The sequence below is a fragment of the Tachyglossus aculeatus genome, chromosome 19 (assembly GCF_015852505.1).
Source record: "Tachyglossus aculeatus isolate mTacAcu1 chromosome 19, mTacAcu1.pri, whole genome shotgun sequence".
Classification (NCBI taxonomy): domain Eukaryota; kingdom Metazoa; phylum Chordata; class Mammalia; order Monotremata; family Tachyglossidae; genus Tachyglossus; species Tachyglossus aculeatus.
Genome location: NC_052084.1, coordinates 28,813,810 through 28,839,312, shown reverse-complemented (window position 1 = coordinate 28,839,312; position 25,503 = coordinate 28,813,810). Strand labels below are relative to the sequence as shown.

Below are 25,503 nucleotides of genomic sequence, written 5' to 3'. Positions count from 1 at the left end.
CTGTTTCTCCACTGTGGTAAACTCTTAGGGAAGATATCATGTCTACTAATTCTGCGGTACTCCCCCAAGTGCTTATCACAGTGATCTGCCCAAAGGCACTCAATAAATCCTATTAATTGGACTGGTTGAACTCAACCCATTTGTTGAAGTGTTATTGCGCCTTAAGATAGGTTTCTCCGAAGTGCAAAGCGAAGCAGTTGAATCTAAGATAAGGGGATTTCAGGTAACGCTTTTTTTCCCGTATTTCCCTGGCAAGATTGCTATTTGGCTTGGAGGCACTTTTGTCAGTGAAGTTGGTATATTGCTTCATGACGCGAATGGAAAACTCTTTATACTGTACTGTTATAAAGCTCGGTATTGCAGAAACAGAACAAAAACCTGTCTTATTTTTCATTAAGAGAACAGTAGAATGAAACAAACGATAAATTCTCTCCCGCTCCATATCTGATAATCCAGCATGGTCCCCACCTTAAGAATGCTCATAATTGTTATTAGTAATGCTTCTAAAATCACATTTCCTCCAGGAGGCCTCAGACTGAGCCTTTTGCTTCCCCTCCCCTCTGAGTCAATGAGTGCAGTTGGCTGAGTACCACAAAATAGTTCGATACTTTCCCAAAGCCTACAATATCCTGTTGTCCCTCCTCCTTAGGCTGTGAGCCCCATGTGGAACTATATCCAACCTAATTAACTTGTATCTATCTACCCCAGTGCTTAGCACAGTGCTCAAAACACAGTAAACCCTTAAAAATACCATTATTGTTATTCTTAATCAGGGTAATAATTTCTAATAATAATATTTGTGGCGTTTGGTAAGTGCTTACTGCGTGCCAGAAACCGTTCTAAGCGCTGGGGTGGATAGAAGCAAATCGGGTTGGACACAGTCCCTGTCCCACATGGGGCTCACGGTCTTAATCCCCATTTTACAGGTGAGGGAACTGAGGCACAGAGAAGTGAAATGACTTGCCCACAGTCAGACAGCAGACACGTGGCAGAGCCAGGATTAGAACCCCTGATTCCCAGGCCCATGCTTTACCCATTTGGCCAGGCAGTTTCTCTAAGTAAATATCTTTCTAACACTGTTTTTTCCCCCCCTTTCCCTAATCTATTTTAATCTGTCTCCCCCTGTAGACTGAAATTCCTTGTGGGCAGGGATGGCATCTAGCAAATCTGTCATATTGTTCTTTTCCAAGGTCTCAGAATAGTGCTCTGCACACAGTAAACCCTCAATACGTGATTGATATAGCAACTATTGGGTTTTATGTGTACTGTGTAGGATTTTCGTAGGCAAATTCCTCACTTTCACCTGGTCTTCCATAGTGCTAATGGTTATGTTCGCCTTGGAAGGGGTTCACATCAATCCATTGGTGGTATTTATTGAGCACTTACTGGGTACAGAGCACCGTATTAAGTGCTTGGGAGAGTACAATACAACAGAGAAGCAGCATGGCTTAGTGGAAAGATCATCGGCCTGGGAGTCGGAGCACCTGGATTCTAATACCCGACTCCGCCGCTCGTCTGCTGTGTGATCTAGGGCAAGTCACTTAACTTCTCTGGACCTCCGTTCCCTCATCGGCAAAATGGCTGATTCAGTACCTGATCTCCCTCCTACTCAGAGTGTGAATCCCATGTGGAACCTGATTATCTTGTATCTACCCCAGTGCTTAGCACGTAGTAAGCATTTAACAAATATCACAAGTATTTTCACTGCTAGTATTATTATAACTATTGTTATTAACAGCATTGGTAGACACACAGCCCTACCCTCAACGAGCTTACAGTCAGGAGGGGGAGTCTTAAAGACATGAAGTCCCTTCTGTTCCCTTTCATATGTATTGAAAATCGTTTGCTTCAAGTTAAGGATTAAAGTTTAGACTTCAAATGCAGGTCAGAAACTGCTAAGATAAGCATTCTTTCAAATGCAGAGTAGACCAGGATATACCTGTCAGACTGCATTATGACAGCGTACTTTGTGAATGAATTTTAAGCTAATGAGCCACTTTTACCACAGGCAGCAGGAACAGTGTACTACATTCCTAGATTATATCAATGTGGAAATGTTGCTACCACACACTGTTGAAATTAAGATGATTCCTTCTTGAAACCTTTACGTAATGCGGAAGTGAGAAGCTCAAGTCCAACTATTAGGCAAAGCAATTGATCAAAGGTATTTACTGAGCGCTTACGGTGTGCAGAACACTGTACTAAAGCGCTTGGGAATGTACAGTACAGAGTTGGTAGACAGTCCCTGCCCATAAGGAGTTTACCATCTAGAAGGGAAACAGCCATGGCAACCCTCTCTAACAGATCACACATTCGTTGGCAACATCGATTTGCTGAATATGGAACTGCAGCAAAATTGCTTTTTAAAGAGAACTCTAAAAAGTAAAATTTTGCATAATGCATAGTTATGTTCTTTGAAAACACTCAAGTCAAACTGAGAAACCAATGGGAAAGAGAGAGGATCAAACTTTTTTCAAAACCCTGATAATAATAATTCAAGTGTTTAATAAGCAGTTACCCTATGCAGATGTTTCCTAAATCTTCCTCTCTAATAATAATAATGATAGCATTTATTAAGCTCTTATGATGTGCAAAGCACTGTTCTAAGCCTTGTCATCTTGCATTTCCTCCTGCCTTCAGAATATATCTACTTGGATGTCTCACCAACGCCTCAAATTTAGTATGTCCAAAACAGAATTCCTCATCTCCCCACCCTGACCGTATCCTCCCTCTGACTTTCCCATCACTGTAGACAGCACCACCATGCTCCTTGTCTTGCAAGCCCCTAAACTTGGCATTATGTACTGTACTCTTCCAAGCACTTAGAACAGTGCACTGAACATAGTAAGCACTCAGTAAATATCATTGGTTGATAGACCACTGGCTTTAAAGCACGCAATCAGCTCTCTCCATCCTATATAACCTCACTGAACTCCCAATACAACCCAGCGTATACTCTCCACTCCTAACACCAACCTGCTCTCTTTACTTCACTCTCGTCTGTCTCACCACTGATCTCTTGCACACATTCTCCCCTCTGGCCTGGAACTTTCTTATTTGACAGACCACCACTCTCCCCGCCTTCAAGACCCTCCTGAAATCACATCTGCTCCAAGAGACCTTCCCACACGATGTCCTCTATTCCCCCTACCCACCCGTCCCTCTGCATCACCGCTGAACTTGGCAATGTGCCCCTTAAGCATTTTGATATTCACCCCAGCCCCACAATAATTATGGAAATATTTTTACACTGCTCTTTCCCCTATCCCTTAATCTGTTTTAGGGTCTGACTCCCTTTGTAGACTGTAAACTCGCTGTGGACAGAGAGCACGTCTGCCAACTTTGTTGTAGTGTACTTTCCCAGGAGCTGAGTACAGTGCACTGCCCCCAGTGAGCACTCATTAAATACTATCGATCAACTGATCTCTAGGCCCAGGGTCCGATATAAGATAATCAGATCAGACACAGCCCTTCTCCCCCAGGACAGGGTGGTAGGGAGAGCTGGTAAGAGGCTGAGGGGATAAAATACAAAAGGCTCACAAGGCCTAAAAATCTATCTATTAGCAGTCGCACCCTCCTTGGCAAGAAAACAATGCCACCAAAACCACTTATCAGAGGTAAAAAACCCACATTTACATTTTTGCACCTTGAACATATTTTCTCTGAAGTGATAAAATGCAAGCAGCCGTGAGTGGAACGCCCAAAAGGTAATTTTCAGTGATATTTTCCCAGACAGAAACATATACTTAATGGGGCTGTCTTGTGTGACCTGTATTCAGTCAAACCAGGGTAATCGAATCAAGAATGCTCATTTGGTAGAAATTATTGCAGTGGTGGAATTTGGTCATAAAAGTCCATAGAGCCCCATGTGAGACATGGAGTGCGTCCAACCTGGTCATCTTCTGTCTCCTCCAGTGGTTAGTACAGTTTCTGACATCTAGTAAGCGTTTTAACAAATAATAAAACAACCAGATTTGAATCCTTAAAAAACAGTATAAGTGTTCATGAATCCATTGACTTCACTACTTCTAAACATGTGTGTATGTGTATATATATACCTGTATATATGTTTGTTTGTATTTATTACTCTATTTTATTTGTACATATTTATTCTATTTATTTTATTTTGTTAATATGTTTTGTTCTCTGTCTCCCCCTTCTAGCCTGTGAGCCCACTGATGGGTAGGGACTGTCTCTATATGTTGCCAACTTGTACTTCCCAAGCACTTAGTACAGTGTTCTGCACACAGTAAGCACTCAATAAATACGATTGAATGAATGAATGTGTGTGTGTGTATGTCATCTTTTCTGCTCTTTGACCGTTTACTTTTCACTATCCTTTTCTGTTTTCTCCTTCCCCCTACATGTGTCTGTTGGAAAACTTGCCCCTTTGGCACTTTGTGCAGCAGGGATAACTTAGAGTGAACTAGACCTTTGTTAACCACATTGTTAATCACCTTGTAACCTCCCCAGCTCTTAGAACAGTGCTTTGCACATAGTAAGCACTTAATAATGCCGTTATTATTATTATTATTACTTAAGTTCAAAAGCTTTTACTCTGTGGAGGCATATGGGCAATTAGACATTTAATTTGGAAAAGGATTTCTCAGGAAGGGAGACAGGTAAGAAATGGAGTGTCAATCACCCAACTTCTGTTGAAATTGTGCCATATACAGGATTATACTGCATAATGATGTTGTTCAGCGTGGCCTACTGGAAACAGCACGGGCCTGGGAGCCAGAATGACCTGAGTTCTAATTCCGGCTCCTCTTGTCTGTGTGGCCTTGGGCAAGTCTCTTAACTTCTCTGTGCCTCAGTAACCTCAACTGTAAAATGGGGATGAAGACTGCGAGCCCCACATGGGACAGAGACTGTGTCCAACCTGATTAGCTTATATCTACCCCAGAATTTAGAACCATGCCTGACACAAGCGCCTAACAAATACCATTAAAAAAATTGAATGGGATTCTCCACTTTGTCCTTGTTTCCATAAATAGTTTGATCAGTGACTTAAGCCTTCCCATAACGTTTTATTTTTCCTGTGTCTTACTCTTCTGAACCATTCTTCTATTTGGTATCTTTATCATTCTCCTGTAGTCTTCCTATTTGTGAAAATAGTTGTTGTGGAAACTATTATTTCATATATTGCTGAAAACTAATACATCCCTTGTGCTCTGCACTTCATTTTCTATGCACATTGAATAAGGAAAATATGGACAGCTTTGTTTAGGTCCTTTAAAGAAAAAAAATATATTTTCAATGAACTTTGGAATTATTTAGAATGTTAAGTCCAGAGATGGGAGTTTTTTTTTAAAGTGCAAGGCTAATATGACAAATGTCAAAATTTAGCTGAAAAGTGTTTGTAAATGGCCACTACAAAAGCACCCACATGATGTCTTCCCGTTCATCTGTAGATCTATTAAATTATAAGTATCTCAAAGGCAAGCATCAGTCTTTTACTTCTTTTGTGTATTTCCCAAGAAACTAATTCAGTGCTGTGCACTCGGTAGGTGTTAAATACTGGTAATGGTATTTAATGGCTTTCACCATTTTTTCTCCATAGTTTAAAATTATCTCAGGTGTAATGTTCACTCTGTGGCCAAATGCTCTCATGAAAATTGATTCAGAACTGAATCTCCTATTTACAAGAGCACCAGGGAGAGTCAGGGATGTTCTTCTTTAGAGTTGCTTATTTATTTTTTAATTTTTTTATGGTGTTTAAGCACTTACTATGTACCAGGCACTGTACTAAGCCCTGGGATAAATATAAGGTTGTCAGGCTGGACAGAGTCCCCGTTCAGCATGAGGTTCACAGTCTTAATCCCCCTTTTACAGATGAGGTAACCGAGGCCCAGAGAAGTGAAGTGATTTGCCCAGGGCCACCCAGCAGACAAGTGGCGGAGCAGGAATTAGAACCCAGGTCTTTCTGACTCTCAGGCCTGGGCTCTATCCATCAAACTTGTAACCTTCCCGAAGAGGGCCTATTTCTTAACCTTTTCCTTACCTACTTCAATTGCAGAGGCCAGAAGCTTAAGCCATAATAAAAATATCTATTTCTAAAATTGAACCAGTTTGCTCAATCATTGAAAAAAGTATAAACTGTCGAATCAGCTTAATAGCTCAAGAGCCTAACAATTCATTTAACTCCTTGAAGTTAAAGGTTTTTAAGCTTTTTAAGTAACCCGCTTCTTGTTCTGTTCTTTCCCCAGACAAGCGTGTTGAGAATTGGCCTCTGATGCAGTCTCCGTTCCCTACCCTCACGATAAGCACCCTTTATCTCCTCTTCGTTTGGCTCGGCCCAAAATGGATGAAGAATAAAGAACCTTTCCAGATGCGATTCGTGCTGATCTTATATAATTTTGGCATGGTTTTGCTTAATTTTTTTATTTTCAAAGAGGTGAGTCTTGGAGTCACTACTACACAAGACCCTAATGAACAGAAAAGTTTCACCTGTCAAATTAAAGTCCGGCACACCAGACTAGGACAACTTTGCTCTTTTCCAGGTGATCAATGGGATGTGTTGAGGGATTACTATGTGCAGAGCACTGTTCTAAACTCTTGACTTTCTCATCTGGATCCCAGCCTCTGCCAAACTATAGGAAATCCCTTTCTCCCCTGGCCTCTTCACCCTTCATGCCTTTTCCTCAGCCGTCTCCACCTCTTCTGAGACTGCAGGAGCTGTGGGGTGGGGAGGAGCAATAGCAATGCAACCTTTGTTCTGACTGTCCCCCTCCCCATCCCCAACAATCACTTGGGTAATGAAAAACGTAATCGTATTTACTGAGTACTTACTGTGTGCAGAGCACTGTACTACGTGCTTCGGGAGAGTACATTATAAAATAAACAGACACATTCCCTATCCACAGTGCAGTTATAAATGGGAATCTATTACCTGTTCTCCCTCCTACTTACTGTGAGCCCCGTGTGGGACCTGATTATCCTGAATCTACCCTAGCGCTTAGCACAATGCCTGGCATACGGTAAGCGCTCAATAAATGCCATAGTTGTTATTACTGTTACGGTAAGCGCTCAATTAATATCATAGTTATTTTTAATGTTATTAAATAGAGATTAGACATCAGTAACAATGGTTTTTCATTACCCACAGCAGACAAGTGGCAGAGCCGGGATTAGAGTCCAGAACTTTCTGACTCCCAGTCCTGTGCTCTACCCACTAGGCCACATAAGAGACTTCATTTGTAAGAGGGTGATTTTGTTTTGAGAACAGAGGATTAATGGCTTCTCTTCAAAAACTAGCCTTGCATTAATCCAAGGTCTAAGTGGATCCAAAGTCCTACCTGTTCAGCCAGTTGGTGGCATTTCTTCAGTGTTTACTTTGTGCCAAGCACTATACTAAGCTCTTGGTAGAGCAGAATACAATGGGTAGACACAATCCCTTTAGAGAACTGATCCACGTTTCCTCATTCCCCCGATGGCATTTATTAAGCGCTTACTATGTGCAAGGCACTGTTTTAAGCGCTGGGGAGGTTAAAAGGTGATCAGGTTGTCCCATGGGGGGACTCACAGTTTTAATCCCCATTTTGCAATGACGTAACTGAGGAACAGAGAAGTAACTTGCCCGAAGTCACACAGCTGACAGTTGGCGGAGCCAGGATTTGAACCCCTGACCTCTGACTCCAAAGCCCATGCTCTTTCCACTGAGCCATGCTGCTTCCCCATTTTTCAGATCCGATTTTCAGGTGGGAATTGTAGAATAAAGACAGTGCTCACAATCTTCTTCCATAAATTCTCATCTCTGCCCTCATCAGCCATCACCAGTCATGAGAAGCAGAGTGGCCTAGTGGAGAGAGCACGGGCTTGGGAGTCAGAAGATCTGGGTTCTAATCCCGGCTTTACCAAATTGCTTACTTGAACTTGGGCAAATCAGTTCACTTCTCTGGCCTCATTTCCTTCAACTGTCAAGTGGGGATTAAATGCCTGTTCTCCTTCCTACTTAGACTGTGAACCCAATGTGGGACAGGGACTGTGTCTGACGTAATTAACTTGTATTTACCCCCAGAACTTAGAACAGCGTTTGACACATAGTAAGTGCTTAACCAATACCTTAAAAAGAAAAAAAACGAAAAGAAAAAAGAAAAAAGTCATATTTGCTAAAGGATCTTCTGTGAATAGAGCCCTAGATGAGGCTCTTGAGGAAACTTTAAAAGAAGAATGAAGCCACCACTGCCTTGGAGAGGATCATGTGAAAGACAAGTAGATATCATTTAATGATTATAAAAATTAAAGTGGATAAAGAGTAAATGTCCCTAATAAACACCAGTGGATACATTATTCTGCAACTAGCAAACTGATAAGATCATAGGGGTATAGAAGTGTCCTTCTGTGACGTAGGATGTTGGTATTTATTTGTATTAATGTCCATCTCCTCCTCTAGACCAAAAGCTCATTTTGGGCAGGAAATGTGTTTATTGTTGTACTCTCCTAAGTGCGCAGTACAGTGCTCTATACACAGTATGCTCTCAGTATATACAATTGAGTATTTGTTTTTACCATAAAACCTAAATATTAATAGAAGAGTAAATTTGTACATAAATACTACTTTTAAGAGGCTGCTCGTTTACTCTGTCACACATTTCCTCTAAACCTCTGCTTTTCATTTTTACAGCTATTCCTAGGATCATATGCTGCAGGATACAGTTACATTTGTCAGAGTGTGGATTATTCAAATAATGTTCACGAAGTCAGGGTAGGTATCTTTTAAAGTACTGTTATTTCGTACCCAAAGGCTTTCATTTATGGTCACTAATCCTCGTGGGACATGTTTTAATGGACCAGGGTTCTACCAACAGGTTTTTATCACCAATCCAGAGAATTGGAAAGGTGTTGAGTTTCATTTCCACTGCTCATCTTTTTGTTTTCTGTATTCAGAAGACTTTCCTAATACATTAAAGGGTGAAGCAAGTCAAAAAATAGGAAGTGTAGTTTGAGCATTGTCAGGGTGAAGAGTTATATTTTTGGTCACACCTACCTATGGTTTAGGATATCACCCCCTTTCCAAATCTAGTCCTTGGGAAAAATGGAAATCCACTATGGCATTGGGGAGAAGTGTGAGGAAATCCCAGTACATATCTTCAAAATGTTTTAATATATTAAACTTCTTTGGGAGTCAGTACAACCCACATACAATCAAATATAATCATCCTTTGTTTGAAGGTGAGGAATCAATTAATGGTGTTGACTGAGCATTTACTATGTGCAGAACACTGTACTAAGTCCTTGAGAAAACATGATAGGTGACATGATTCCTGCTCTCAAACAGCTTACAATCTTGTGGAATGAATGTAGTGTCACACCTGTGCCATCACAATTACATATGGTTTTTTCCTCAAAACTATGCCTGTATAAATTAAAGGACTTCCATTTCTTCATGTTAACGTTTTCATCTTGTGTAAGATTTTTGCCCAGGCCGTAGTTTACTGAAGATTAATTAGAATTTTCCATTTTATGCCGTACAACCCCCCTCAATCTTTTTAATTTAGATCCACAACCAAAATTACATCTACAGATGGGTTGGAGATCACCCCAGAGAATCCGATACAGGTATTCTGTACTCTAGGAATTTTAGTCACTGGGAGACTCATTCATTGTATCATTGACTCACTGAGAAACGTCAGTGAGATGCTGAAAAACAACCTGACAAAACAGATCGTTGACATCAATTAATAGTGGGGCCTTTATCCAGAATGCCAGTGTCACATACTGGGTCAGAAAGGAAATATCCTTCACTCTGATGCCAGACCCTTTCAAGGCAGCCAGGTTACAAAAAAGGTATTTAATAGAGAAAATCCTCATAATTGAATAAAGCGTACCTGACTCAGGGGCTAGTAGTCCAGTATGGAGAAGGTCTTTACTTCGCTGGATTGCTTGCTTGCTTCCTTCTGGTACTTTATCCCCTCTCTTGTAGCTTGAAATTCCCCTCAAGTGGTCTGCATGGCTCAGAATTGATTGCCCTTTCTCCCAAACTTGTGATTGGCTTGGCTAGGCAATTGGATTATTATTTACCTGAAGAAAAGTTTGTCAGCTTCTTGCAAGCCCAACAAAGGCAAAACTAAATATTTTTGAAATACACTTTGTTTGGGCAACACAGCTATGGGGAGGCATTGAAAGGAACAGCCATATTTTCACTTCTAACACAACGTTTGTGTCGTGTGTATTGTAAGCAAACTGTGGTATTTTAACCAAGGAGGCAAGCAGCTACTGCTTGCTTTATAATGGCCCTGTGGTAATCAGGGAACCAATCAGTTGAAGCTGTGTTGCTACCTGCCTTTCAGTCCAATAAAGGGGGATGGGTAATTAGCTTTAATTTGGTTGAATTTGATTTGTATTCACCTGGAAAATCTTGGGTGGGACTTTGTGGTCCATTGCTTAAGCAGATATCATGAAGATTAATGTAATAGTTTGTCAGAGGCCTTGTTTTCTGTATAAATATAAGGTATTAGCATGATCATTAGTAAGATATTATGAACTATGTGAGACCACAAAAGGCCTTCCTTCCCACCCCCTTTATATCTTTCCTCCTGGCTCCGCCACAAACCTACTGTGTGACCTTGGGGCAATCACTTAACTTCTCTGTGCCTGTTACCTCATCCGTAAAATGGGGATGAAGACTGGGAGCCCTATGTGGGACAGGGGCTGTGTCCAACCTGATTACCTTCTATCCACCCCAGTGCTTTGTTCAGTGCCTGGCTCAGTATGCACTTAACAAATACCATTGGAAAAAAAAAAATAACAAAAAATAAAACAAAACCTAAAAGCTGGTATTGGATGAGTGAAAATGCCAACTTAAGTGGATAGCTATAGTGGTCCACTGAGGATAATGTGCATATCTTTAAACTCAATTTATCCCCATACCTGTTATTTATTTTTACTGTCTGTTTTCCCTGTAATATTGTAAATTTGCTGAAGGAAGGAATTTGGTACACTAATTGCACTGTACTCTCCAGACATTTTGCTACAGTCCTCTTCACAGAGTAACCACGCAATAAATAATATTGATTGATTGATAGATAATAATGCCTTGCAGAGAATGAGGTTTTTATTTTTTTAAATACTTTTTTGTTTCTTTTTGTATCACTTTTTAACATTTGTGAACTATAAGCAGACATTACTTGGCACCCAAATTTTGCTTTGGTAGGTCTAAGGGGTGTTCAAAGCCAGTTCTTCTGCCACATTGGGTTGTGAGTGGGAAACGTGACCAACTCTCTTTTACTGTTCTCTCCAAAGCGCTTAGTACAGTGCCCTGCACACAGTAAAGGCTCAATAAATGCCACTGATCGACTGATGCTCGTTAGGGGCAAATGTACCTGGAAATATAGCTTAAAATGGCTGATTTCTCTCCCAGTTTCTATGCGATGGCTCAGGTGTATGACTCTAAGAAATTTGAGTTACATTCAGGCTGTGTCAAATGAACACACTGTCATCCATAAATGTCCCAATAAAAACACTAGTACTCCCGAATTACTCAAACTGCTTTAGCACGTAAAGCATTACAGTGAGATTGTTCCGATAAATTGTCATGAATAATTCAGTTGCAACATGTAGAGTTGGTTATTTTGGTATAATTATATCTTATTTACTAGCTCCAGTATCAGATCTTTGACTCAGAGAAGTGACTCTATATATCATCCGTGCAGCTGTGCCCTGTGATACAATATTATTTTGCACTTCGTTCCCTCAAAAAAATCCCAATGCAATTTAGAAAGAAGCCTTAGAAGTTCATCTTTATAAAGATGAATTGGCCCAAGGTAGTTATAGAGAAAAGGACAGGTCCTGAACTACTATTCCTGGACTTTAGTCAGTCAGTCATATTTATTGAGCGCTTACTCTGTGCAGAGCACTGTACTAAGCGCTTGGGAAGTACAAATCGGCAACATATAGAGACGGTCCCTATCCAACAACAGGCTCACGGTCTAGAAGAGGGAGACAGACAGCAAAACAAAACAAGTAGACAGGTGTCAGTACATCAGAATAAATAGAATTATAGCTATACCTCTTAGCAACATTTACTGCATAATAGTGAAGGCCCAGTGGAAAGAGCAGAAAACTGGGAGTCAGTTGGCCTGAGTTCCGATCTCCCGCTCCACTACTAGGAGCCTGCTGAGTGACCTTGGTCAAGTCACTTAACTTCTCCCTGCCTCATTTCTTCATCTATATAAGGAGGATTGAATCCCTGTTCTTCCTCCCCCTTAGACTGTGGGATAGGGACTCTCTTGTATTTACCCCAGCACTTAGCACAGTCCTGGGGCCATAACAAGCACTTATTCATTCAGTCATATTTATTGAGCGCTACTGTGTGCAGAGCACTGTACTAAGTGCTTGGGAAATGCAAATCGGCAACATATAGAGATGGTCCCTACCCAACAATGGGCTCACAGTCTAGGAAGGGGAGACAGACGACAAAGCACGTAGATAGGTTTAACGATTATAACTGCTTTATATCGTATATTATTATATACCATTATCATTAATAATAACATTAATAAAATTGAAATCACCAGTCAGCAGTGACAGTGAGCCAGATTCGCTGCCTCTAATGAGGGGAGATCAGTTGTGTGTCTACTCACTAGACAAGGGGAACATAAATCCCAGAATATGTCAGAAGGGGAGTTCGCTAGAGGGTTGGTACGAGCAAGTTCAGAAAGCGCCTTCGTTGTTTGCCCAGAGGAGAATAGATCGGATTGAGAAGCATATAGCTTTAGTCTAAGGAATAATTAAAATAGTTTAACAAACTCCTTTTTGACAAAGTTCTAAAGTGAGCCTCAAGGGCAATAAGTAAACCTGAGCCAGGAGTTGGAATACAGTTTTCTCGTGTTATATTCTGTTGGTTTTTAATGGGTAGAGAATAAAGTACAGATTTTTAATTATTAGAGTAAGGGCATTGAAGAGCTAGTTGAAGAACCCTAGGAGAAAGTAATATGTTGTGTTTTGGACAAAGAAAAAATGATATCTTTAAAAAAACCATTAAATATGTCTTTTGGCATTCTTCCCTGACTATACAAAGTTTTCACATGAAGTACTCGAGCTCTTAATGCAGAACAGTAGGTTTAGTACGTTCATAGATCTTAACGTACTTTTTATAACTGAGCTTGTACTACTTGGCGGTCACCTCACGCTAGCCCTTCATCTTAGAGTGTAATGTAATCTTTCAGTACCATCTGGTGTCTTAATAGGTTTTAGGTAGCAGGCCGGGAAAAAGACTGCTATGGATATAAGAAGGATTACATCCTTACCTTAGGAAATACTGTATTTATATGCCATGGCGCTACCTCTAGTCTGGCTGAAGTATATTGTCTTTCAGGTTCCACAACAATTTTAGGAAAACTATTAATACTGGGAGTTCAAACTACAGCAAATTTGAGATTATGCGTTTTATATAAACTTTTTACAAGCAAATCCCTAATAGCGTGACAAAAGTCATAAATACTGAATCGTGTATTCATACAGTTGAACTAAGATTTGCTCTGTGAATCATTGGCAAATGAGGAAGTTCGGAATTCTTCTTTGTGACTGCAGTATTTTCCTGATTAAGTCAGTCTCTGGACCTTGGTTTTTTCATCTGAAAAATGGGCCGAACGATAGTTGGCTCCGGTTACAGGATTGCCCCTAGAATCGATGTGCTTGGCAAAGCAGAAATACACTTCCCCTTCCTAGTACTCCTGATTCCTCTGCTTCCATACTCTGTTCACTTGCTTATTTAAAAATAACAATCATGCTGTTTAAACGCATACTCTGTGTGAAGCACAGTACTGACTCTGGGGTAGATACAAGATAATCAGGCCCCACATAAGTCTCAGAGCTCTAGTGGGAGAGAGAACAGGTACCAAAACCCTATTCTGCAGATGAGAGAACTGAGGCAAAGTGAAGGGACTTGCCCAAGGTAACACAACAGGTAAACCCAACACCAACTAACCCAATCTGAAAGCTAACTTCCCCATTCCTGTTTAAAGCCAAATTTTTCAGTGGAATGTTCCCCACACCTCAAGAATACGGCTGGAAGTTATGAATAGCTTAACTTTAGTAAAGTAGTCTTCCCTTTCTGTGACATTTTACCGATCCGATTCACGTCGAAAATTCTTGCTAACCAAACAGTTTGTGCAGTTCTTGGGGCATCAATAATTGATTATCAGTACGTGCATTGTGATTCTGATCTGGCTTTTTAGAGCTACAAGGATAATCTTTCTAGGCTTCAGGAAGACTTGGGTTTCTACGTGTCAGCCATTTAATAGACGAGAAGTGTATGCTCTTGATCTGACTCCTGTTACCAAGCTGGTTTAGGGGTCACTCCCCCAAATGAGCCATCAACTTGGGGGGACAGACTGAATGGTGGCCTGGATTGGTTCATATGATTATTAATGACATGGAAGAAGGAACCGAGAAGACATTCATCAAGTTAGTAATGCTGAATTGGATGGGGTTGCTACCACTTTCAAATTCAGGAAGGTGATTCAAAGTGTCATAGATGGTTAAAGAGCACGTATCAGCTGTCTTCTACATCCTCTTTGGACTAAATAAGAAGCAGCATGGCTTAGTGGATAGAACACAGAGCAGGAATCAGAAGGACCTGGGTTCCAATCCCGGCTCCGCCACATGCCTGCTGTGTGACCTTAGGCAAGTCACTTCACTACTCTGGACCTCAGTTACTTCATCTTTAAAACGGAGATGAAGAGTGTGAGCCCCATGTGGGGCCGGGACGTTGTCGAACCTGATTAAGTTGTATCTACCCCAGTGCTTAGACTGGTGCTTGGCACATAGGAAGTGCCTAACAAGTACTATTATTATTATTACTACTATTAGTATGATGACGAAACAGGCTTATGTTAAGAAGAGAAGATTTGAGTTGGTAAATTGGGAGGAGCATCATGACTCCCAGGGGATGTTGGGACAATTCCCAAAGGAAAGAGACAAACTACAGCCCGGGGTGCTGTGTTCGATCACCTACACGGAGGCAGGAGGCTGGACCACATGACCTCTCACAGACTCCTCCCAACTCCAGAACACCTTGATTCTAGTTGGCTGGTTAGCGTCTCTCTCGTAAGCATGATTGCTCTCTTGTTTTACAGATAGCCGCTGCTCTCTGGTGGTACTTTGTGTCTAAAGGAATTGAATATTTGGACACGGTGTTCTTCATCCTGAGAAAGAAAAACAACCAGGTCTCTTTCCTCCATGTGTACCACCACTGCACCATGTTTACATTGTGGTGGATTGGTATTAAGTGGGTGGCAGGGGGACAAGGTGAGCAATCGTATTTGGTTTTCTGTTGAATATTTTTCTGAGGGCATTCATATTGAGAGGATACAGTCAAAAGACGTGAATTGGTTTCTTCAGGTAATAATCGTCAGTTGCCACTTTAGTACGTCCTCACCGCCCGATCACTTTAGTTATACATATTTTACACACCCTGTTGCTTAAGCACAGATGTACATATCCTCTTTAACTTCTTCCTCACTATGGGCAGGGGATGCATCTACCAACTCTTTCGTATTGTACTCTCCCAAGCACTTGAAACAGTGCTCTGCACACAGTAAGCACTCAATAAATACCTTCGTTGATGATGTTGTAACTTATTGTCTCTGCCTGCAACTAGAGTGTAAACTCCTTGAGGACAGGGGTCATGTGTATTATCTCTGTTATAGTCTTGTTGTAGTCTTGTAATGGAGGAAGCAAGGAGGCATACTGGGGAGAAGACAGTAGCTAAGAGTGTGGGAGTGTATATAACTAGTCTTCTAACTAGACTAACTAGTCTTCTAGACTGGGAGCCTGCTGTTGGGTAGGGACCGTCTCTATATGTTGCCAACTTGTACTTCCCAAGTGCTTAGTACAGTGCTCTGCACACAGTAGGCACTCAATAAATACGATTGAATGAACTAACAATAAGGAATACAGTGGATAAAACAGTAGCATATAGCAAAGATGTCAGCAGATAATGCTTAGTACAGTGCTCCGCCTGCAGTAACCACTCAATAAATATCAGAGATTAATAAGAATCTAGGAGTTGATTCAGGGAATGTTTAACTGGATAGAGTGAAGATAATTAGGAATGGCTCTCAGAGCAAGTGGCCTCCTAGAAGGATTTTGAAGGAGAGAATCTGAGGAGGAAGATTACTTCAGTTGTGGAGAGGCGTGAGCAGAAGGATCAAGAGACAAAGAAGGGGGAGAATTTAGAGGAAGGCAGAGCAGTAAATTTTACTGGGAAGGGACAAAAGAGAGAGCAGTAGGGTGTTGCGGGAAAAGAGAACAGTTAAGTTTGTCTTTGCTTAAATAAAACAGCAGTCTGGAAACAAGATAAGAAACCAGCCTGCAAACCCACTGTGTGCCTTCCCCATACATACTAGCTCTGCTCCCTCTGAGAGTGAACTTTGGACTGCAGATGAGCAGGTAAAGAAATCCGCTTCAATCTGGAGCCAACCCGGGATAGCCGTCCCCAACTCGGCCAACCTCGAGGAGGCTGTTTGATTCCATCAGTAATAATAATCGTGGTTTTCACTGAGCTCTTACTATGTGCCAAATACTGTACTCAGCGCTGGGGAAAATGCAGGATGATCAACTTCGACACAATCCCCGTCTCTTGTGGGGCTCACAGTCTAAGAAAGAACAGTTATTTTATCCCCATTTTTCAGTTGTGGAAGTGGAGGCACAGAGAGGTGGCGTGACTTGCCCAGAGTCACTCAGCAGAAGAGTGGCAGAGCTGGGATTAGACCTTGTGGGCTCTAATTGCCACCCCTGGGGGCCAGAATCAGTAAGGGTCTCCATGAATAATAATAATTATGATATTTGTTAAATGCTTACTATGAGTCAACAGTGGTCTAAGCACTGAATGATCAACTTGCTTGGTAACAAAACCCAAGAACATTGCCGGATCCCTATACCCTGAATATCCTGATTGGTCTTAACAACTTGATGGTTCCAGTTAATCAGTCAGTGGAATTTCTTGAGCATTTCCTCAGTGCAGAGCCGTGCTTAACGCTCAGGAGAATACAATCCAACGGACTCGGTAGACACATCCCCTGTCCACTAGGAAGGCATATAGACCGCCACAGATAGTGAGACTAAAATATTCACTCATTCAATTCATTCACTCATTCAGTCACACTTATTGAGCATGGTACTAAGTGCTTGGGAGAGTACACTATAACAATAAACAGACACACTCCCTGCCCACAATGAGTTTATGTCTGGAGTTGGGGGAGACAGGCATTGATAGAAATAAATAAATGACAGATATGTACATAAGTTCTGTGGGACTGGAGGGGGGATGAATAAAGGGAGCAAGTCAAGATGACGCAGAAGGGAGTGGGAAAAGAGGAAAGCGGGGGCTTAGTCAGGGAAGGCCTCTTGAAGGAGATGTGCCTTCGATAAGGCTTTGAAGGGTGGGGAGAGAGTAATATAAAGTATGAAATTTGTATTTTTCTAAACGTACACCATTGAGGAAGAAGCTGTGAGAAATATACTGATGATTTACCGCTTATGTTTCCTGTACAGCATTCTTCGGCGCTCAGTTGAATGCCTTTATCCACGTGATCATGTATTCGTATTATGCACTAGCTGCCCTGGGACCAAAGATTCAGAAATATCTGTGGTGGAAGCGATACCTGACCATGTTGCAGCTGGTGAGTTGAACATTTTCCTAAGAATATGTAGAAAAACGTCATTTCAAGGTCTGACTCCTGGTCCATCCAAACCTGAGTTCCATTTCTAGCAGTGACCATAGATGCTTAAAGGCACAGGATGAGACTGTAAGCCCATGTGGGGAGGGAATGTGTTTATTGTTCTCTCCCAAGTCCTTAGTTCGATGCCCTGCTCACAGTATATTCATTCAATTACTATTGAATGAATGAAAGAATGTCCCTTCTTGGGAACTCCTACTAATGCTTAGGGTTAATCCATTTAGCATTCTTAACTTTCCCAATTTATCTCTGATGATCCCTCCGATCACCTTTTTTAGACTGCTCATCCATGAAAGTGTCTCATTTTCTCTTGAACGGACTGGTATTTTCCACCTGCACAACTTCCGTGTTGACCTCCTGCTTGGAGAAAAAAGTAGTTTTCTTTCCCTGTTTGAAAGTCTTCTAAATTTCTCATTCTTCCCCCCAAAAAGAACCTTAGTCAGTGGGCTAAGCTACTATTTAACTTTACACAGTTGCTTTGCTTTGTGGAAGTGATCTGCCCATTTCCTATATTATTACTATCATTATTCTTATGGTATTCATTAACAGTGCTTGTTCTAAGCACTGGAATAGAAACAAGCTAACCAGGTTGGACACAATTCCTGCCCCACATGCAGCTCACAGTCTTACTCCCCATTTTACGATGAGGTAACTGAGACACAGAGAAGTTAGGTGACTTGCCCAAGGTCACACAGCAGACAAGTGGCAGAGGCAGGATTAGAACCCAGTTCCCCTGACTCCAAAGCCTGGGCTCTTTCCACTAGACCATGCTGCTTATATCCCAAGAAGGGAGCTCATATTTTATTTTTACCTTCGTTATTCCCCACTGCTTAATACAGTGCTGGGCTGGTGGCACTAAATATCACTGAATTCATTTTCTGCAAGTCTCTGTGCTTTTATTTTTGTCTCTTCAAGTACAAAGAGATTTCTAGACTGCATTTTATTCCTGAGATTGTCTCTCTTCTTTTATCTTCACCAACTGCCCTTCTCTAATTCCTTCTATCTTTGACTGGGCAGACTATTAAGCAGTATGGAAGGAGACACTCAGAACCAGGGGGAGAATGTAATAGTGCAGAAGCAGTGTTGCCTAGTGGGTAGAGGAAGGGCCTGGAATTCAGAAGGACCTGGGTTCTAATCCTAGCTCCACCACTTGTCTCTATTGTGTGACCCTGGACAGGTCTCCTAACTTCTCTGTGCCTCAGTTCCCTCTTCTGTAAAACGGGGATTAAGACCGGGAGCCCCATGTTCTTTGTTTTAATCATAGCATGTTTGTGTAATTTTTTTTTTATCAGTGGAATCACAGTAGAGAAGACTAGCCTTCTCCCTTGGGAGTTGCCAAGTAGACCTTGGGCAAGTTGCTTAACTTCTCTGAGCCTCAGTTACCTCATCTGTAAAATGGGGATAAAGACTGTGAGCCCCCCCATGGGACAACCTGATCATCTTGTATCCCCCCCAGCACTTAGAACAGTGCTTTGCATATAGTAAGCGCTTAACAAATGCCGTCATTATTATTATTATGATGATGATGACAAACAGGAAATACAACCTCTTAGAAATGTGGGGTGTGAAATTGTTTGTTACCGACGGCTCTTGTGATGGAGAAGCTGCCTGTATTGCTCGGGGAAATCAGTTTTCCTGGAGTCAGCGTGTAGGTCCTGGTGGGTAAGGGAAGAAAAGGCAGAAAACTTCCACTGAAGAGGAAAGGATTGCGTGAGTTCTAGGGGCTTATTCTGCTGTCTGTGTGTGAATGTTTAGTTCATTCAGTCGTGTTTATTGAGCACTTACTGTGTGCAGATCACTGTATTAAGCGCTTGGGAGAGTACAATATAACAGAAACATTCCCTGCCCACAATGAGCTCACAGTCTAGTGGGGGAGAGAGACATTCATGTAAATAAATGACAGATCTGGACATAAGTGCTGTGGGGCTGGGAGGGGGGGATGAACAAAGGGAGCGAGAGAAGAGGAAAGGGGGGCTTAGCAGGGAAGGCCTCTTGGAGGAGACATGCCTTCAATAAGGCTTCTTGCTGTATTTGTGCTCCCTTCATTCATTCACTCAATTGTATTTATCAAGTGCTTACCTTGTGCAGAGCACTGAAGTAAGCGCTTGGGAGAGTGCAATACGGCAATAAACTGACACATTCCCTGCCCACGACGAGCATACTCTAGTCGTGTGGGATCCGAGAATATTGCGGCACTGAATGAAGAAATTAGAAGTGTAGATTTTTAGCCTGGGCCAGGTTTCAAATCATTCAACGGTTGTCTTCTTCATTTTCACAACTTGTTTGGGGAAAAATGCATTTTTGGTAAATTGGAGAAAAAACAGGGTAAGACAAAGGAAAGAAAATGGGAAATGAAATCAGCTCATTATTGGGCAGGGAATGTGTCCGCTAATTCTGTTGTATCATAGTCTCCCAAATACTTAGTACAGTATAGTAAGTGCTCAATAAATACTGTCGATTGATAAATAGATTAAATGGGCTTGGATCCTATCTGCATGACAGGGTTTTAGGTCTGGGATATTCCCATCAACCTTAAAAGTCAGCGGTTTTACAGTTGGTTTAAGGATCTCTCAAATTTAGGAGGGTGGACTTTTGTAAGACGATCATACAATGGCACTCTTTATTTTTCTTATTGAATATGCCCAGTATATTTTTACTGATTCATTCTGAGAGGGAAAATTCTCTGAGTACAAAGCCTCTTGTTTCTAGGTGGCATTATAGCTTAATTATTGCTTTTTTTTCCCCTCTCAGTTCCTGCATTATGCTGCTGCAATTTTCAGAAAATAAGAGTTTGAACTGTATAAGTTTATTGTCCAATAAAAGGACAGTGAAAGATCTTCATTTTTATTTTGTGTCAGCTGTGGGTCAATGATTAGAAAAACCCGTAACTCTGTATATCCTGTGTCTATATACCATCTCCGTCAAGTGACAGAAGTCCTGGGTCTCTGATTTCAGTAAAAATCAAAATCAAAAATGTTCTTAGACTTTCGAAACAATTTTCACTGTGCTGTTGATGCAGTCTTTAACATGGTTAAAAATTCACATCGGTGCAAGTTTTTACAGACTGTTTTTTTTTCAAAATCCACCTGCAAATCTGGTACTGATCAGTTGCCTATTTTGACTCGTTCGAGTCACGCTCTTATTTTCTCTTTTTCAGGTTCAGTTCCATGTAACCATTGGCCACACTGCCATGTCCCTCTATACTAATTGTCCCTTCCCAAGATGGATGCACTGGGCGCTCATCATCTATGCCATCAGCTTCATTTTACTCTTCCTCAACTTCTACTATCAGACCTACAATCAGCCCAAAAGATCAGCAAAGACTGGGAAAACCGCAGTGAATGGCATTACCACAAATGCCGTAAGCAAGTCGGAGAGTCAGTCAGTGGTGGAGAATGGAAAAAAGAAGAAAAATGGCAAAGCAAAGGGAGAGTAACTCAATCCAGGCCTTAACTGTTGGTGGCAGTGAGGAAACTCCCATTTGGTAAAAAAAAAAAAAAATCAGGGAAACAAATAAAGAAAAATGGGTTGTGGGGGGAGAAAAGACAAATATTTTCTCTGCAACAGTTAACCTGTAGAATAACTGAAGTATTACTTAGGCCACCCAGATGCTTTCACTTATTTATGAAAATCATTTTGAACCAGAAAACATCCAATTAACTTTGGCTTTGTCTGGGTTAAATCAATCAATCAATGGTATTTATTGAGCGCTGACTTTGTGCAGGGCACTGTACTAAGAGCTTAAAGCAGTTGTCCTATTATTTGGGAGATTAGCTCAGACCCAGGACTGTTCATACCGGAACAGTGGCGATTTTCGGAGAATTTTCACCAGTGCTCATTTGCACACGTGAAAGTCCTTTCAGGGGTGTATTTTTTCGTGAGTGTGTGTGTGTGTGTGTGTGTGTGTGTGTGTGTGTGTGTGTGTGTGTGTGTGTGAGAGAGTTAATCTGACATTTTGGCTGGATCGTCATCCTCATGAACCACTCTTTATTCCAGCAAATTACCAATTATTTGTTCTGGCCAATTCACATGCAACTTTCCGGTTGAAGCTGTGAAGATGGAGCAGATAGCTGTTCATATGCAGATTTACCTACCTGGTTGAGCTTTCTGAGCTAGTCTGAATGCTTCCCTTTTCATGTAATTAGGAATGAACAGTTTAGTGATCTCTCCAAACGCTTGGACAGCGGGTGTTGGTGAGGGTTTGAGGAGATTACAAGGGAATATCATGTTTTAGCAGTCTGGAGGTTTGTATAACCAGTGGTGCGAATGATTACGTGGTTAAAAACATCTTTAAGAGGGGGAAAAAGTAGCCTTGAATGCTCCTATTTTTGTTCAAAATACGTTTTGAAAAATTATAATTGTTCGATCAGAACAGGAACCGTCTCTTGTCTTCACTAATTACTTCATGAGATAGAGTTTCATTAACAATAAAGTTCCCTTGGCTGTATTACCTGCATCATGAGCTACAGTTATGTTTTTTTGCTATTTAACAAGAGTATGCTGATTTTTTTAAAAATCAGCCTTGCCTTGTTTTGATTTAAGTCTCTGTTACAGATTTTATGTGGAAATCTACCTACCTCTTCTATTGAAAAGAACATGTAACATTAAATGATAACTTACAAAGCAAGGAAGCCTCCAATATAAAATGTTAATTTCTGTGAATTAAAAACATAATCACCCATTTTGTTTTTACGAATAGTACCCATTACATTTATTTTTTTTTTCTGTAAAATGACCCTTTTCTCCCTTGAAAAGAAATTTAATTTGGGCATGTTTTTACTGTGACAAAGTAGAGAAATCATATTTATTAATGTGAAGTGAAGTCCAAGCCTCTTCTGGTGCAATATTGTGAACTCCTTGGTGCTGCATTGCGTTAAACTCACAATACCTGCTGTAAGATGTTACTGTTATGACACTCCATACGCTTAATAAAGTTATGGTGAGGGTAGTGAGAATGGTAAAACTAAGTTTGGCTCCTGCTAAGGCAGTGATAATGTAGCCTAATGAATGGGAAGTCAAAAATTCACAGGGGAAGAGAGTTTAAGGTCTAGCTGTTTTAGTATGTATATCATTAGTTGCTAAAGAAATGATTCCATTTGGAGGTTTGGGGGCAGAGATGATTAATTAGTACCATCCAAGTGGAAATGTACACCGCTTGACACATTCAAGCATGAATAATATCCCAAAAACCCTATTCACGTATAAAAACTACATGAGGGATGTACTGTCCATGACTGTGGCAGGTAAACAGATTTCATCAGTGTTTCGTAAACAGTAAATTGTTGTGTGTCAAAATGAGGCATCTGTTTTTTTTTTTTTTCCACACAGCTTTTCAGCTGATGGGTTTGCAAGGGATTTGTCCCCGGGGTTCATCAGGTTATTTCAATCTGTCTGTAGTTGTCCTTCCTAGTCTATGAGGATGCTAATGATAGTACAGTTTACCCAAGGAGGTGACTGAAAAGGCTGACAGGAGATTGACAGTCTTTATCGCATAAGGACACTGAAAGACTACCCCCTTATTTTGCGCTGATGACCGTATCCGGTTATATAGTCTAAAACGACTAATGTTATTTTGGTTTCGCTTCTTTGATCTGTGATGACCGTGGACTTGTAATATCTGTAAACATTCTGTATTGGTTCCCTGCCCTTCATTCCTTGCCATTTGAATTATGCACAATAAACACAGTATGTCCCTACTCTGCAGCAATGGATATAAACATTTTGGTTTCTTGGCTAATCAGTTTACTGTAATGCAAATTCGACTGGGAATGGTAATCCTTTTGTGGGGACTGGTTTTAGATTTCTGACAGAGAGGTGAAAAAGAAGCCGCTAATGATTATGTGGTCCAAAGCATGCCTGGTCTTGTTGCATGTATTTCATAACCCCAATTTTTTTTTAGTTTTTGATAATAAAGGAGGCAGTGTTAAAGGTCCAATCAGACACAATTTAAGTGGAAATCTCCATTCTTGGCACCGCAACTCTAAAATAAATGCAGCTTTTCAGTACCTCACTGGAGTTTAATGTGTAGGATAGGATAGTGACCTAATTAGAAACCTCCATGTTGGAAATAATGCTGCAAAGAAGCCTCCTGATAGAGACCTGAGATGAAATTCTTCTTTTTCTGGCTGCATCTCTCATCCCAGACTAGAGAGTGTTTGAGGAATGTGGTTCCCCTCTAGACAGCAAGCTCCTCATGGGCAGGAATCATATCTACCAAGTCTATTGTATTGTACTCTCCCAAGCGCTTAGTATGATATTCCGCACACACAGTTATCGCTTAATAAACACCCATTGATTGAGTGATTGATCGGGAGACTCCTCTTGGCGATATCAATCTATCATCAACCCTAAGAGGGAAGGATACACTCTCCTAGGTGAATTTTTGTGGAATTCCTTTAGGAAGTGATGATTCTGCTCAAAATGCTCACTTACAAATGCCAGCATATGCCTCTTTTTTTAAAAAAAAAAAGATATTTGTTAACTATAAGTAGAAAAGCATTTTCCATTATTTAGCAATTCCTGAATGATTTAAGCTATTTAATAGTTTTACCAAGCATTCTTTCCTGGAGAAGTAGGTTACAACTCCTCTCTACTTTAGGAGATCAGGGAGCAATATCTTCTGTGACATTCAGTACTCTGATTCATGGCCAGAAGCCACACCTCTGTATCATCATCATTATCATCATCAACAGTGGTATTTATTGAGCACTTTCTGTGTGCAGAGCACTGTACTAAGCGCTCAGAAGAGTACAGTACAAGAGTTGGCTCGTACTTGCCCTTCCCAAAAGGAGCTTACAGTCTAGAGGGGAAGATAGATGTTCACAGAACTAATTTACAATATATAATTTATAGATACGTACATGAGTCTTTAGGTTACATTTTGAGGAATTTCCCTGCCCTTGAATGGAAGAGCGATTTCTAGTTTGAATTTGACACATTTTCTTTCTCAAAAGATGTACTTAAAAACATCTCACCGTGAATCTGATTCATTTCCTTTACAGAAATGTCCCACTTTAAAAGGGGGTCTGCTGTTACAGTTTTGTAGTTAACAGTATCAGCTAAATGCATTTAATTTCGGGTAGCGAGGTTTCCACCATCCAGCTTCAAAGTCCCTTTCACTACTCAGTTTAAATCGTCTACTTCTCCACTCGTTCACTCATCTACAGTGAGTAGTGTAGTCTGAGTGCTAGATACCACAAGACTTGTTTTCATCCCTCCCTTAGTAAATTAACGCTCCTACACTCCCTTTAACCAGCTCATCAGGTTTGCACACCTTTCAAACCAAGTCATTTAATTAAAGCTTAAATGGAATTGGTAGCTATGTAGAACCAAGAATGTCTCAGTGAACTGAGCCAAAATTTCTTTCTGCAGGTTTCTGGGAAACTGCTGTTAAGGATCAATTTTATTAAGCTGGTAACTTAGGACAGACACTCCACTAAACCCTAGAGGGTCAAGTACAGGGTGATCTGATTCAGACCCAGGTCTTGGTCTACAAGCAGTTCACAGGCTAATAAACCTTTCCATACTACAGGATGCCAGTTTTTAGTGTTTTTTCTAAACTGATTTTTTTTTCCTTATGGCATTAAGTGCTTTACTATGTGCAGAGCCCTATACTAAGCGCTTGGGAGAGTACAATGCAACAGAGTTAGAAGACATGCTCCCTGCCCTCAAGGAGCTGAGAGTCTAGAGGGGGAGACAGTCAGTATGAATAAACAATTTGTAGTATTTAAAGATACGTACATAAGTGCACTTCTCTTTCTCAAGACAGATGGAAAGGAAACTGATTTCAACTGCAGCACGAAGGAATAGGGATACTTAA

General features: G+C 40.9%; 1 protein-coding gene across 2 annotated transcripts in view; it reads left to right on the top strand.

Annotated features, from left to right (window-relative positions):
* Positions 1-23,401, top strand: part of ELOVL4 (ELOVL fatty acid elongase 4) — a 39,974-nt gene extending 16,573 nt beyond the window's left edge. For both annotated transcript variants that reach the window (XM_038761372.1, XM_038761374.1), the window contains exons 2-6: positions 6,210-6,397; positions 8,627-8,707; positions 15,081-15,252; positions 17,500-17,627; positions 20,842-23,401. In XM_038761372.1, coding sequence (XP_038617300.1) covers positions 6,210-6,397; positions 8,627-8,707; positions 15,081-15,252; positions 17,500-17,627; positions 20,842-21,120 — 848 coding nt within the window. In that variant the 3' untranslated portion in view covers positions 21,121-23,401. The remainder of the gene's footprint in view (positions 1-6,209; positions 6,398-8,626; positions 8,708-15,080; positions 15,253-17,499; positions 17,628-20,841) is intronic.
* The last annotated feature ends 2,102 nt before the right edge of the window (positions 23,402-25,503 follow it).